The sequence below is a fragment of the Carcharodon carcharias genome, chromosome 1 (genome assembly GCF_017639515.1).
Source record: "Carcharodon carcharias isolate sCarCar2 chromosome 1, sCarCar2.pri, whole genome shotgun sequence".
NCBI classification, from domain to species: Eukaryota; Metazoa; Chordata; class Chondrichthyes; order Lamniformes; family Lamnidae; genus Carcharodon; species Carcharodon carcharias.
This window is the reverse complement of record NC_054467.1, coordinates 246,126,525-246,143,115: the sequence shown is the minus strand read 5'-3', so window position 1 is coordinate 246,143,115 and position 16,591 is coordinate 246,126,525. Positions and strand designations below refer to the sequence as shown.

The following is a 16,591-nucleotide window of genomic DNA, read 5'->3' as shown; positions in this document are numbered from 1 at the left end:
CACTTGTCTGGTGGGTGCAGTTCTAAGAACAGTCAACAAGCTTGACACTATTCAGGACAAAGCAGCAGCTTGATTGGCACCCCATCAACCACTATAAAAATAAACTCCCTCCACCGCCGGCGTTCATTGGCAACAGTGTGCACCAACAGGAAAAATGACCCAACCATGGCTAAGAAAAGATATTAAGGGTCGTTTTAGATCCATTGATGTATACAGCACAGAAAAAGGCGCATCGAGTCTGCGCCGGTCAAACAAGTACCTAACTATTCTAATCCCATTTTCCAGCACTAGGCCCATAGCCTTGTATGCCATGGCATCACAAGTGCACACCCAAATACTTAAATGTTAAGAGGGTTTCTGCCTCTACCACCCTTTCGGGCAGTAAGTTCCAGATTCCCACCACCCTTTGGGTGAAAAAATTCTTCCTCACATCCCCTCTAAACCTCCTACCCCTTACCTTAAATCTATGCCCCCTGGTTACTGATCCCTCTGCCAAGGGGAAATGTTCCTTCCTGTCTACCCTATCTATGCCCCTCATAATTTTATACACCTCAATCATGTCCCCCCTCAATCTCCTCTACTCCAAGGAAAATAACCCTAGTCTATCCAATCTCTTCTCATAACTGAAACTCTCCAGCCCAGGCAACATCCTGGTAAATCTCCTCTGCACTTTCTCCAGTGTAATCATATCCTTCCTATAATGCGGATTCCAGAACTGCATGTAATACTCTAGCTGCGACCTACCCAGCGTTTTATATAGTTTCAGCATAACCTCCCTGCTCTTATGTTCTGTGCCTCGGCTAATAAAGGCAAGTATCCCACATGCCTTCTTAAGCACCTTATCTACTTGTTCCACTACCTTAACGGACCGGCAGACATGCACACCAAGTTCCCCCTGATCCTCAGTACTTCCCAGGGTCCTACCATTCATCCTGTATTCCCATGCCTTGTTTGTTCTGCCCAGGTACATCACCTCATTCTTATCCGGATTAAATTCCATTTGCCACTGATCAGCCCATCTGACCAGCCTGTACAAATCTTCCTGTAATCTAAGGCTATCGTCCTCACTATTTACCATCCCACTGATTTTCATGTCATCCGCGAACTTACTGATCAACCCTCCTACATTCAAGTCTAAATCGTTTATATATACCATAAACAGCAAAGGACCCAACACCGATCCCTGTGGAATCCCACTGGACACAGGCACCCAGTCACAAAAACACCCCTGGACCATCACCCTCTGCTTCCTGCCACTCAGCCAATTCTGGATCCAATTTGCCAAACTGCCTGGGATCCCATGGGCTCATACATTCGTTATCAGTCTCTCTTAAGGGACCTTATCAAAAGCCTTGCTGAAGTCCAAGTAGACGACGTCAGATGCATTGCACTCATCTACACACCTGGTTACCTCTTCGAAAAATTCAGCCAAATTGGTCAGACGTTACCTCCCCTTTAACAAAACCAAGCTGACTGTCCTTGATTAATCCCTGCCTTTCCAAGTGTAGATTAAATCAGTCCCTCAGAATTGCTTCCAATAGTTTCCCCAACACTGATCTTGGACTGACTGGCCTGTAGTTCCCTGGTTTATCCTTCCCTCCCTGCTTGAATAACGGTACCACATTGGCTGTCCTCCAGTCCTCTGGCACCTCTCCTGTGGCCAGGGAGGTATTGAAAATTATTGCCAGCACCCCTGCTACCTCCTCCCTTGCCTCACTCAACAGCCTGGGATATATTTCATCCGGGCCTGGAGATTTATCTACTTTTAAACCAATCAGACCACTTAGAATCTCCTCCCTTTCTATGCCACTTTCTTTAATGATATCACAGTCCTTCTGCCTGATTTCCATACCCACGTTGTCCCTCTCAATTGTGAACACCACCACAAACTAAGCATTTAGAACCCTACCTACGTCTTCCGGCTCCACACACAAATTACCACTGTGGTCCTAAATGGGCCCTACTCTTTCCCTAGTTATCCTCTTACTCTTAATGTACTTTTAAAATAACTTTGGATTTTCCTTTATTTTACCTGCCAGTGTTTTTTCATGCCCCCTTTTTGCTCTCCTAATTTCCTTTTTAAGTTTCCCGCCTACACATTCTATACTCCTCTAGGGCTTCCGCTGTCTTGAGCCCTCGGTATCTGTCATAAGCCTCCCCTTTTCTCTTTATCTAATCCTGTATATCCCTCGGCATCCAGTGTTTCCTGGATTTGTTGGTCCCACCCTTTATCTTTACTGAAATATGTTGGCCCTGTACTCTCCCTATTTCCTTCTTGAATGAGTCCCACTGCTCTGACGCAGGTTTACCGAGAAGTAGCTGCTCCCAGTCCACTCATATCTGATTTTATTAAAATTGGCCTTCCCCCAATTTAGAACTCTAATTTCTGGCCCATCCTTGTCCTTTTCCATAACAACCTTGAATCTAACGGAGTTATGATCACTATCTACAAAATGCTTCCCCCACTGATACCTCTACCAATTACCTGGCTTCATTCCCTAAAATTAAGTCCAGGACTGCCCCCTCTCGTAGGACCTTCTACGTACTAGCTTAAAAAGCTCTCCTGGATGCATTTTAAGAATTCCACTGCCCCTAAACCTATCACACTATGACTAACCCAGTTAATGTTGGGGAAGTTGAAATTCCCCACTATTACTATCCAATTTTTTTTTACACTTATCCGAAATTTGCCTACATATCTGCTCTTCTATTTCTCTCTGACTGTTTGGGGGCCTACAGTACACTCCCAGCAATGTGATTGCTCTTTTTTTGTTTTTCAGTTCTACCCTATATTGCTTCATTTGAGGAGCCTTCTAAGATGTCACCACCCCCCCGGCCACTGCTGTAATTGATTCCTTGATCAATATTGCGATACCCCCTCCTCTTTTACCTCCTTCCCTGTCTTGCCTGAAGACTCTATATCCTGGAATATTGAGCTGTCAATCCTGCCCCCCTCTGAACCATATAAATTTGCAAGAAAAAACAGCAAGCCTGAGGATTGGCAGCAGTTTATAATTCAGCAAGGAGGACCAAGAGATTGAGGAAGAGGGGAAAAATAGAGTATGAGAGTAAACTTGCAAGGATCATGAAAACAGACAATAAAAGCTTCTTTAAGTATTGTAAGAAGAAAAAGATTGGCGAAGACAAATCTAGGTCACTTACAGACTGAAATGGGAGAATTTATAATAGAGAACAAGGAAATGGCAGAGCAATTTAACAACTACTTTAGCTCTGTCTTTACGGAGGAAGGCACAGATAACTTGCCAGAAATACTGGGGAATCAAGGGTCTCGTGAGAAGGAGGAACTGAAGGAAATCAGTAAAACAATAGTGCAGGGATCAGTGCTTGGGCCCCAGCTATTCACAATATATATTAATGATTTGAATGAGGGAACCAAATGTAATATTTCCAAGTTTGCTGATGACAAAACTAGATGGGAATGTGAGTGGTGATGAGGATGTTAGTAGGCTTCGTGGCGATTTAGAAAAGCTGAGTGAGTGGGCAACTACAAGGCAGATGCAGTATAACTTGGGTAGGAAAAACAGAATGGCAGAGTATTATTTAAATGGTGATAGATTGGGAAATGTTGATATACAAAGAGACCTGGGTGTCCTTGTACACCAATCACTGAAAGCAAGCATGCAGGTGGAGCAAACAATTAAGAAGGCAAATAGTATGTTGGCCTTCATTGCACGAGGACTTAAATACAGGAGCAAAGATGTCTTACTGCAACTAAACAGGGCCTTGATGAGACCACACCTGGAGTATTGTGTGCAGTTTTGGTCTCCTTACCTAAGAAAGGATATACTTGCCATAGAGGGAGTGCAGTGAAGGTTCACCAGACTGATTCCTGGGATGGCAGGATTGTCGTATGAGCAGAAACTAGCTAGGCCTGTATTCACTGGAGTTTAGAAGAATGAGAGGAGATTTCATTGAAACATAAAATTCTGACAGGGCTGGACAGACTGGATGCAGGGATGATGTTTCCTCTGGCAGGGGCCTAGAACAAGGGATCACAATCTCAGGATATGGGGTAGACCATTTTGGATTGAGATGAGGAGAAGCTTTTTCACTAAGAAGGCAGTGAACCTGTGGAATTCTCTACCACAGAGGGCTGTGGAGGCCATGTCATTGAATATATTTAAGAAGGAAATTGATTTCTGGACTCTAAAGGCATCGAGGGGCATGGGGAGAGAGTGGGAGTATGGCGTTGAGATAAAGGATCAGCCATGGTCAAATTGAATGGCAGAGTAGGCTCAAAGTGTCGAATGACCTACTCCTCCTGTTTTCTATGTTTCTATTTACAAGATGCAATGCAGCAACTTGCCAAGCCTCCTTTGACAGCTCCTTCCAAATCCACAATCTCCTCCACCTAGAAGAACATGGACTGCAGATGCATGGTAATATCACCGACAAGTTCCTATCCAAGATACCCACCATTTTGACTTGGAACTATATCACCGTCCCTTCATTGTCGCTGGACCAAAACCTTAGAACCCCGCCCCTAAGAGCACTGTGGCTGTACCTGCACCAAATAGACCGTAGTGGTTCAAGAAGGCAGCTCACCACTATCTTATTGAGAACATTTCTTGATGGACAATAAATTCTTACCTTGCTATATCTCATGGTCGGATTTAAAAACTCCCCTTATTTTTTAAATACCTTTCAGTCTTCTACACTCTAGAGAATATAGGCCTAGTCTACTTAATCTTTCTTAATTGGACTATTTTCTTACCCACGAATCAATCTAGTGAATCTTTGTTGCTTTCTGTCCATGGAAAGTATACCTTCCTTGGTTAAGGATGCCAAAGCAGTACACAGTACTCTAATTGTAATGATCCTGGACCAGACCCCCAGGTTTTTGGCAAGATCTGGTTAGGAACCAGTAACTTTTAATTTGAAGTAGGCAAAGTTTGAGATTCAAGACACAAGATTCCACGGGTTTTGAAGAAACAAATAAAAAATATTGCGATACAAAGTCAGAAAGATAAACAATTTGTGATATCTATCTTATTCTGTAACATTCAGCGTGAGTATAAGATAAAGTGAATTAACAGGCAAACTTTGGTTGAACACACCATATTGCACAATAAATGGCAGATGTGACCAAGACAGATTCCATGGATTTCTCCGTAACCCACCCAGACATACACTAAGTCAACCAATCTCGTTGAAACTTTGTCTCTCTCACAAGGGAACCCAAACTTCAGCTTCGACGATCTCATCTTGGAATTCTCTCCAGAAGTCACCCCATCTCTGGCATCAACAACGATACACCTCATTGGCTGAGACTCTTCCCCTGGATTCCCAAGTCTGCAATCCAGCACCAACTCACGGGCACAACTTCATTTCTTCGGCTGCGTCGACCAGAATGCTACTGCTCCAAAGGAATACCTTTCCCCAATGACTGGCAGCATGTAATCACCAACCTTCTGTCGCCTTTGATCGCCAGGGCTTCTCGTGACCCGTATTTGATTGCCTCGGCTTTTCCTGAGCTCACTTCGATTTAAGGATTATCAAGTGAAGCCCTTTTCTACTTGGAGTCTTTTCTCTCTGCTCCTCTCTTTTTATTTGGGTCATCTCCCTCTCCCCTCTCCCTGTCCCCTGCCTGGGTCTCTTTTCTGGTTATGGTGCTCTGTTCCCAGGTCCCATGGCTCTGTTTTTGCCATGTTTCTTTGTATTTTCTCTTCATCCAGGTGCCCTGAGAACTCCAAAATGCTGTGTTGCATCTGTGCTGCCTGCTCCCAGTCTGCGCATGCATGGAAACTGCCAAAGCACCCTGAAAGTTGTAGTTCCCAGCTCCTGCCCTGATCCCTCCGACGCTGCCACACCCCACCCCCCCACCCCATGACAAGGTACGTCTCAATCTCTCAACACAGTAACAGTTCTTAAACACCAACACCCTTGCAATAAAAGCTAACAGACCATTTGCCCTCCTGATTGCTTGCTGTACCAAGATGTTAACTTTGTGATTTGAGTACAAGGAGATCCAAATTCATTTGCACACCATTTATTCGTGTCTCACCTTTTAGAAGCAGATAGTTTCATATTTCCCGACATTATACGCCACCTTCTTGCCCACATTCTCACCTTGTCCAGAGATGCATGCAATAAAGGAACATCTGTAATTATGGGTGACTTTAATTTGCATATAGATTGGTAAAATCAAATAAGTAACAATACCGTGGAGGAGGAATTCCTGGAGTATACACGGGATGTGTTTCTGAACCAACTATAGAACAGGCCATCCTAGACTGGGCATTCTGTAATGAGAAAGGAATAACTGGGAATCTGTTTGTGCGAGGCCCCTTGGGGATGAGTGACCATAACATGATAGAATTCTTCATCAAGATGGAGAGTGACGTAGTTGATTCTGAGACTAGGTTCCTGAATCATAATAAAGGAAACTACGATGGTGTAAGGCGGGAGTTGGCTATGATGGATCGGGAAATGTTTCTTAAAGGAGTGATGGTGGATAGACAATGGCAAACATTCAAAGAGCACCTGGGTGAACTGCAACAATTGTTTATTCCTGTCTGTAAATATAAGTAAAATAAGAAAGGTGGCCAAACTATGGCTTGCAAGGGAAATTAGAGATAGTATTAGATCCAAGGAAGGGGCATACAAATTAGCTAAAAAAAAACAACAGACCTGAGGATTGGGAGCAGTTTAGAATTCAGCAAAGGAGGACCAAGGGATTGATTAAGAAGGGAAAATTGATTACAAGAGTAAGCTTGCAGGCAACATAAAAACTGATTGTAAAAGTTTCTATAGGTATGCGAAGAGAAAAAGATTGGTGAAGACAAATGTAGTTCCCTTACAGTCAGAAGTGGGAATTTATAATGGGGAACAAAGAAATAGCTGACCAACTAAATACATACTTTGGTTCTGTCTTCACAAAGGAGGACACAAATAACATACCAGTAATGTTGGGAATTACAAAGTTTAGTGAGAGGGAGGAACTGAAAGAAATCAGTATTAGTGGAGAAATGATATTGGAGAAATTGATGGGATTGAAGGCCGATAAATCCCCAAGGCCTGATAATCTACATCCCAGAATACTTAAGGAAGTAGCCCTAGAAATAGTGGATGCATCTTCTGAGATCCTATAGACTCTGGAACAGTTCCTACAGATTGGAGGGTAGCTAATGTAACCCCACTATTTAAAAAGGGAGGTAGAGAGAAAACAGGGAATTATAGACCAGTCAGCCTGACGTCGGTAGAGGGGAAAATTCTAGAGTCCATTATAAAAGATTTAACAGCTGAGCACTTGGAAAACAGTGGCAGAATCAGACAGAGTCAGCATGAATTTATGTAAGGGAAATCATGCTTGACAAACCTACTGGAATTTTTCGAGGATGTAACTAGCAGAGTTGATGAGGGGGAGCCAGTGGATGTGGTTTATTTGAACTTTCAAAGGCTTTCGACAAAGTCCCACGTAAGAGATTAGCGTGTAAAATTAAAGTGCATGGGATTGGGGGTGGTGTATTGAGATGGTTAGAAAACTGGTTGGCAGACAGGAAACAAAGAGTAGGAATAAACGGATCTTTTTCCAAGTGGCAGGCAGTGACTAGTGGGGTACCGTAAGGATCGGTGCTGGGACCCCAGCTATTCACAATATATATTAATGATTTAGGTGAGGGAACTAAATGTAATATCTCCAAATTTGCAGTTGACACAAAGTTGGGTGGGAGGGTGAGCTGTGAGTTGGTTGCAGAGATGCTTCAGTGTGATTTGGACAAGCTGAGTGAGCGGGCAAATGCATGACAGATGCAGTATAACGTGGATATATGAGAGGTTATCCACTTTGGTAGCAAAAACGGGAAGGCAGATTATTATCTGAATGGCTTTAAATTGAGAGAGGGGAATGTGCAACGAAACCTGGGTATCCTCGTACACCAGTCGCTGAAGGTAAGCATGCAGGTGCAGCAGGAGGTAAAGAAGGCAAATGGTATATTGGCCATCATAGCGAAAGGATTCGAGTACAGGAACAGGGATATCTTGCTGCAATTATACAGGGCCTTGGTGAGACCACACCTGGAATAATGTGTGCAGTTTTGGTCTCCTTAATGAGGAAGGATGTACTTGCTATCGAGGGAGTGCAGCGAAGCTTTACCAGACTGATTCCTGAGATGGTGGGACTGACGATTGAGGAGAGATTGAGTCGGTTAGGATTATGTTCACTGGAGCTCAGAAGAATGAGAGGCGGATCTCACAGAAACCTGTAAAATTCTAACAGGACTAGGCAGGAAGGATGTTCCCGATGGTGGGGGAGTCCAGAACCAGGGGTCACAGTCTGAAGATGCGGGGTAGACCATTTAGGACTGAGATGAGAATTTTCTTCACCCTTTGAGTGGTGAGCCTGTAGAATTCACTCCTACAGAAATTGGCGAGGCCAAAACATTGTATGTTTTCAAGAAGGAGTTAGATATAGCTCTTGGGGCAAAAGGGATCAAATGATATGGGGAGAAAGCGGGAGCAGCCTATTGAGTTCGACGATCAGCCACGTTCATGAATAATGGCAGAGCAGGCCCGAAGGGCCGAATGGCCTACTCCTATTTTCTATGTTCCTATGTAACTGTAACCTCTGTCACCTATTTTATGTGATCAATAAACTTGGATACATTACGCTTGGGCCAGGGTTTTACGGTTGGTGTGCAGGGGCAGGCCCAACGTCACCGTGCACCACTGCGATATCTCGGAAAGTGGGCGCTATGAGGACGGAGGCATGCCCACCATTAATTAACGGGCCAGTTAAAGCTTTTGAGGCATCAATTAAAATTGATTTTGTGCAGCCAGTGCAATTTTCAGGGCATTGCACGGGTGCAACAGGCAGGCGGTTAAGCCACATTTTCAAAAACCTCATTCACGGGTGCGATTAGAGGGGTGAGTGGGCTTGTTAATGCGAGTTATTAGTACTTTATATTTGAAATTACTGCTACTTGCTTGTGTGAACAGGACAACTTCATTTCGCTTCAGAACTGCTTTTACAGAAATAACAAGCTTCAGTTCAGAACTCCGGAGGAGTCATAACACTTGGGGCTTTCCAGGTATCAGACAGCCTTCCTTTAACTTGGGGGGGGATTGTTGTCTTTTCTGGAGGCACCTCCTTTTAGGAGGAATAGAGTGCCAGAAGGGGGAGGAGGCCAGGTGTCCCTATTCAGTCTCCCGGGGCACCGATCTGTGGGAGGATGGGCGCAGGGCCAACAGGAAGTCCAAGGCGGAAGTGGCCGCAAAAGACGCCACTATCCTGTTGCCAGGGTTTACAGGAGACTCTGCCTCAAGGGAGAGTGTGAGCTCCGTCTGTTAAATGATCGGCCTTGAGATCAGCTGCAACTGTGTGGGTGGACACCCCATGCAGGTGACCACAGTGCAGGTCACGGTGGCCCTCAACTTCTATGCCTCCTGCTCTTTCCAGGGGTTGGTGGGTGATCTTTGTGGAGTCTCCCAATCAGCTGGCCATAGTTGTGTCAAGCTGGTGACAGTGCATTGACTTTTATTCACTACTGCACGGACAAGGCCAGCCTGGCAGAACGAGCCAGAGGCTTTGCAGCGATTGCTGGGCTACCCTGCATCCAGGATGCAATCGACTGCACACGTGGCCATCAAGCCTTCGTCAACGGGAAGGGATCCCACTCTATGAAGGTGCAGATAGTGTGTGACCATAGGATGCAGATTCTGCAAGTCTCTGCAAGGTACCCAGGCAGCTCCCATGAGTTTACATCCTGAGACACTCCCAGGTGCCGAGGCTCTTCAGTGCTCCAGCCTGGCTGGTTGAATGGCTGCTGGGCGACAAGGGCTATCCCCTCAAAAGGTAGCTCATGACGCCTCTCCTTCATCCAAGAACAAAGGCTGAGCAGCAGTACAATAGGTGCCATTCCTCCACAAGTGCCATGGTAGAGAGAACCATCGGTCTTCTTGAGATGCACTTCCAATGCTTGGACCGTTCAGGGGGGTGCACTGCCAAACCCAATAGATCGTGTTTCACTGATTGTGATTGCATGCTGCGCTCTCCACAATCTAGTGTTGGAAAGGGGGGATGCAGTGGAACAAGATGATGTTGACGTAGCTGCTCTAGCAGCAGATGATGAGTCCAGTAGTGAATCCGAGGATGAGCACAGTCAGGAGAACGCTGAGGGGATGGACGCTGACGTGGACAACCTCCAGGAAGGCAGGGACACCCAGGGGGCTTTGATTCAAAACTCCTTCAGCTAGCCTACCAACGATGAACCACCACCATGTGCCAGGGCTGCAGGCTCCATGCTCGATAACTGACAGGAACATTTGTTTGGTGAACTGCACGCACTATGTGCCATTTCTATAAAGCTCAATGATAATCAAGTCACTCATAACATCATGGGTTACCCTTCACCTGCAGCGCTAATGAAGCATCAAATGAGGCTTGTTGAAAACAAATGCATTTACTGGTGTGGCGCCTGGCATATATAAATCAAATTAAATGTAAAAGTATCCTCCATCACACCAACTCATAAACGACTTAAAAGTGGTGCAAAAAAATAACACCAGTGATAAGCTGGTGTTGTGCCTCAGGTGCTTTAACTTTGCATTTATGGGTGCTACATCTAGGTGTCCCCCCTCACTGGCACCGGCATTGGAGACAGCCGTCTCACTCCGCTGTCCTGTTGCCCTTGATGGGCGTCCTCTGGCTTATGGAGCCTGTGCTGGGGCGCCTGGGAGGGAGCAGCCAGTGCCATGGCTGGCATCTCCCTAGTTGCTGCAGCCTCATTGGGTGCCACAGTCACTGGCAGAGGGGCGGAGGAGCTGCTGCCATCATCTGGAGCGCCCTGAGAGGAACCCACAGAGACGACAGGCAGCTTCTGTGTCAACGTTAGGTCGCTTTGGATCTCCCTGCTCACCATTGATGGATAGTCACTGAGCTGGGATACTGGATGCTCAATCCATCTCCCACATTAACAGTGACCACCTGAGGTCATTGCTGGTGTGAGGGCTTACAGGTCTGAGTGCATCCCCAGGAATCTCTGAGCTCCTGGAGCAGCCTCTCCATGAGAGTCGCCACTCTCTCCATGGAGGGGGCAGTGCGCTCGGCCATGAGGGTGATTGCATTGCTTATGTTCCGCATGGACTCCTCCACAACAGAGACCATGGCATGCATTCCCTCATGTACCTCCGCCAGATCCTCCTGCACATCCTGCTGGACTTCCAGCATCTGCTGCTTCAGGGACAACTCAGGAGGCACATCATCAGCCACCAACTGAGCATGTTCCTGGTCCCCAGCAGCCTTCTGACTGTTGGCACCCTGGGTGCACTCTGCCTCCGCCCTGGGCACACTCTGCCTCCACCTGCACCTCAAGCAAGTGTGAAGTGCCCTCACCGCTGTGCACTGAGATACTAGTCGATGACCTAATGCCCACTGTGGTGCTGATATCTGTGCTGGTGCCTGCCTGGCTGAGAGGGTGTGACACTGGTGCGGTTATATCCTCTGTGTCCTCTGGGGTGAGCCTTCAGGCTCCTGACCTCAGGTCTCCTGGTGAGCCTGAAAAGAAGAACAAGGACATGTCATTAGTTGAAGTCATTACACTGTTATTGTGCATGCCTGGCACTCTGATCAGGTGCTCTTGTCTCTCCTTTATCAATGGGGATTCCATATTGGAGGCTCACATCTATATAGAGACAACAGAGGAATGGTTGCTATGGCAGACATTCTGACCACAGTGCACTGCACTCTTACCTCCCTGTGGCACCCCAACCTAACTGCAGCTGATTGATCTTGGCGCATGGTGCCTCTCCAACTCCAGTGCCTCCTGCTTATACCTGGTCAAGATTAGAAAGTGGGGTGGTTCCCCGCCAGTCCGCAGTCTCTCAGTGTTATTGTGGGATGTCTTCTCCTGAAAGGAGAGAGGGGCATAGATTAGTCCACCCTGTACCTGCAGCGCCATTGCAGCCTGGCCAACCCCAACTGAGGAAAACCTTGCAGGGCTCAGCCGATTTGTGACTTTGGAGCCACAAGACACTCAGTCCAAGCAGCCAGGGCTCATCCCCTGCCCTGATGCTGGCTCATTCACATTTGCCACTTACACTCTAAGAACTCTTGAGGTCGGTGGTGGGGCAGGGGTGGGGGCGGTGGTGGCGTGGGGGGGGTGCTCCTAACTGCTGTGCTAAGTCACCCAATCCAACATGGTACTCACCCTTCCCGATCACTGGAGGCCATTAAAGTCCATGTACGCCTTACCACATTATTGGAGCTGACCCTGCATGCAGCCTCCTCCTGGGCATTTTGGTGAGGTGGGGGAACCACCTCCTTCTGTCCCTTGGGACAAGGATATCCCGGCGTGCTGCCGCCTCCAGGAGGCCAGCGAGACACTCTCAGAAAACCTCGGGGCTGACTGCCCCACCAACCTGTCCTCCCACCTGCCGTGTTCTGCAATGACGTTCTACATTGCTATGGTACTCCAAAGTCTGTGGCAGCCTTCGAATAGCCTTTGAGTAGACTGCTGGGTCACCATTGGACATGGCAGATATTGAGCTCTCGCCCCCGCCCGCCCCTTCATGTTCATCTTGGAAACACGCATTACGCTGGGTGGAGCTTAATTGACCCACCCGCATAAAATGGCGATGTGTATCCAATCACGGGTGCCAGTCGGGTTCCCGCCCGCTCCCACCGAGCCCGTCTGACGCAGGAAAATTTCTGCCCTTGGTGCACTCATCTAAAACATTGATTTAATTTGTAAGTACTTGAAGTTGAAGCATTAATCCTTGCATCACTCCATTCTGTTTTCTGTCAATTAGCCAATCATCAATTCAAACTATGTTTAACCCCAATAATTGGCATGAATGATTTTTATATGTCGAAAATGAGTAGAGACTCTGGGGAAAAATAAAAAAATAGAAAAAGAATCAAGAGTTGTGCATAGGCCCTATGGTAGCAACTGTTGTGTTGGATCTTATAAATGTAGAGATGAGACAAGTATACATTCACAGAGTGGCTTTCTTCAGTGTTCTAACTATTCAGCCTGTCTAGTTCATGCCGACTCTCTGCAAGAGCAGTTTAGCTCATCCCATTTGCCTGCTCTTTCCACATAGCCCTGCAATTTTTTTTTCCCTTCAGGTGCTTATCCAGTTCCCTTCTGAAAGCCATGTTTGAAATTGCCTCCACCACTGTTTCAGGTCTTTGTTGCCTTTGGGTTCTTTTGGCAATCACTTTAAATCTGTGTCCACCAATGGGAACATTTTCTCTTTATCTACTCTGCCCAGACTCCTCATGATTTTGGACACCCCTATCAAATACCGTCTGAACCTCCTCGGACCAGTCCCAGCCTTTTCAGTTTATCCATGTAACTGAACTCCCTCATCCCTGGATGACTACTGCAAATCTTTTCAGCACCCCTTCTGAAGCACTGCCCAGTATTCAACACAATGCTCCAATTGAGTCTGAGCCAGTGTTTCACAAAAGTTCATCATATCGTCATGTAGCAAAGGCAGAATGTTTTTAATTATTCTAATTTTCATCTAGATTAGATAAGCAAATTAACACTTTTCAACAACATTGCGAGTTTATTGTGTATCACGGATAGTTCCCTAGAATGATATATCCTAGAACCAACAAGGAAGCACATTGTAGCAGATTTGTTATTGAGCCTGGTTTAGCTATTAACTTAATGGTGCAAGAACATTTGCCTGATGGCGTACTATGTTTTAATTCCATGTAGTGGTAGAAAGGGAGAAATGTGAAACAACCACTAAAATTCTAGAGTTAGGTAAGGCTGATTTTAATGTCCACATTAAACTGGACTTATCTATCAGTATGGATAAAAATTTGGCTTAAGGACCAAAAAGAGTGAGTTGTGGTGAGTTGTTGGCATTTCAGGCAGGGGGATAGTTCCTGCAGGTTCAGTGTTAGGGCAACTGCTTTTGATAACTATTTTTCTAAAATTCCCTAAATTTGGGAATAGCCCTATTAGATTGGAAGTTGGCACATGTTACACTGCTTTTCAAGAAAGGAGGGAGAGAGAAAACAGTGAACGACATGCTAACATTGATTGTTGGGAATATGCTGGAATCAATTATTAAGGAAGTTTTAACATTGCACTTAGAAAGCATAGTATGAATAGAACAAGGCAACATAGTTTTACTAAAGGGAAAACCTGTTTGATAAATTTATTAGAGTTTTTTTTTGAGGATGTAACTAGTAGGGTAGATGTAGTATACCTGGATTTTCAAAAGGCATTCAACAAGGTGCCACACAATAGATTAATAGGCAAGATAAAAGCTCATGGACTGGGGGTAATATTTTAGCATGGATAGAGGATTTGTCAATGGATAGAAACAGAGTGGGCATAAAATGGTGCTTTTTCAAGTTGGCAAGCAGTGGAGTGCGGCAAGGATCAATGCTGGGGCCTGAGCTATCTACAACCCATATTAATACTTAGATGAAGGAACAGAATAACATATCTAAAATAAAAACAGAAAATGCTGGAAAAACTCAGCAGGTCAGACAGCATCTGTAGAGAGAGAAACAGAGTTAACACTTTGAGTCTGTATGCCCTCCATTCTTCTTAGATGTATCTAAGTTTGCTGATGATGCCAAGCTAGGTGGAAGGTAAGCTGTGGGGAGGATGCAGAGAGGCTGCAAAGAGATATAGAGTGGGCAACAAGATGGCAGATGGAGTATAATGTAGGGAAGTGTGAAGTTATTCACTTTGGTTGTAAGAATAGAAAAGCAGACTTTTTTTTAAAAAGGTGGCAAACTTATAAGTGTTGATGTTTCAAAGAGATTTGGGTGTGCTCATACAAGGAATGCAGAAAATTCACTTGCTGGTACAGCAAGCAATGAGGAAGGCAAGTGGCATGTTAGTCTTTATTGCAAGGGGTTTGGAGTACAAGAATAAAAAGGTCTTGCTACAATTGTACAGCATTTTGGTGAAACCATATCTGCATTACTGTGTGCAGTTTTGGTCTCCACATTAAAGAAAGGATTTTTTAAAATCTGTTCATGTGATGTGGGTGTTGCTGGCTAGGCTGGCATTTATTGCCCACCCCTAATTGCCCTTGAGAAGGTGGTGGTGAGCTGCCTTCTTGAACCACTGCAATTCATGTGTATGTACACCCACATTGCTGTTAGGAAGGGAGTTCCAGGATTTTGACCCAGTGACAGTGAAGGAGTGGCGATATAATTCCATATTAGGTTGGTGAGTGGCTTAGAGGGGAACTTCCAGTTGGTGGTGTTCCCGTGTGTCTGCTGCCCTTACCTTTCTAGATGGTAGCGATCATGAGTTTGGAAGGTGCTGCCTTTTGTGAATTCCTGCAGTGCATCTTGTAGATGGTACACACTGCTGCCACTGTGTGTCAGGGTAGCGAATGTTTGTAGATGTGGTGCCAATCAGGCAGGCTGCTTTATACTTTCCAGTGTCAAGCTTCTTGAGTGTTGGAGCTGCACTCATCCAGGCAAGTGGGGCGTATTCCATTACACTCCTGACTTGTGTCTTGTAGATGGTGGAAAGGCTTTGAGGAGTGGGGAGGTGAGTTACTCACCACAGAATTCCTAGTGTCTGGCTTGCTATTGTGGCCACAGGATTTATATGGCCAGTCCAGTTCAGTTTCTGGTCAATGGTAACCCCTCAGGATGTTGATATACTTACATTGGAGGCGGTACAGTGAAGGTTCACTAATTGATCCCTGGGATCAGGGGCTTGTCCTATAACGAGAGGCTGAGTAAATTGGGCATATATTCTCTGAAGTTTAAAAGAATGAGAGGCGATCCCATTGAAATCTACAAAATTCTGAAGGGGCTCAATAGGATAGACATTGAGAGATTGTTTCCACTAGTCAGGGAGTCTAAAACATAGGGGCACAGTCTTCAGGATTACTTCACTCAGAGGGTTATGAATCTTTGGAATTCTGCACTGTTGAATACATTTTAACCTGGTATGGACAGAAGTTTATTGTCTCAGGGAATTAAGGGATGTCAGGAGCGAGTGGGAAAATGGAGTTGAAGTCCAGAGCAGCCATGATTTTATTGAACACTGGAACAGGCTTGATGGGCCACTTGGCCTACTCCTGCTACTATTTCTTGTGTTCTTGTGATGTATAAAAATGACTTGGATATTGGAATACTGAGTGAAATTTCATAATATGCCGAAGGTAACAAACTGGGAGAACTGGTAGACAGTGAGGCTGATTTTAATTGACAAAAATAGGACATAAACTAACTGAATGGCAGACAAGTGGCAGATGGAATTTAATGCAGAGAAGTGAGGTGATGCTTTTTGGCAGTAGGGATGATTGGTGAAATGTCCTCTCCATTTGTTTTTTGTCTGCATACCCTGGACAGAATTTGGAGACAGAGACTTGCCCACATAGCTTGTGTAAATTTTATGAAATGCGCACTTCATGACTGATTAAAATTGAGTGCTTTATAGTTTCCAAAACACCAACTAATTTTTTTGTTCTCTTTTTCTCCGTCAGTGGTTTAATCGTACCCGAGAAGAATGGGAATGAGACTGTACCTGACGTTGTTTCAAGATCTGGCTATGCTTTGCTACATTTTTTCAGTGATGCTGCCTATAATCTGACTGGATTTAACATAACATACAAGTAAGTACCAAGCAGTTTG

The 16,591-nt window shown here is 45.4% G+C and overlaps 1 protein-coding gene across 2 annotated transcripts in view; it reads left to right on the top strand.

Annotated features, from left to right (window-relative positions):
• atrn (attractin) overlaps positions 1-16,591 on the top strand; it is a 366,964-nt gene that overhangs the window by 84,628 nt on the left and 265,745 nt on the right. For both annotated transcript variants that reach the window (XM_041191464.1, XM_041191473.1), the window contains exon 4: positions 16,444-16,572. In XM_041191464.1, the coding sequence (XP_041047398.1) occupies positions 16,444-16,572 (129 nt within the window). The remainder of the gene's footprint in view (positions 1-16,443; positions 16,573-16,591) is intronic.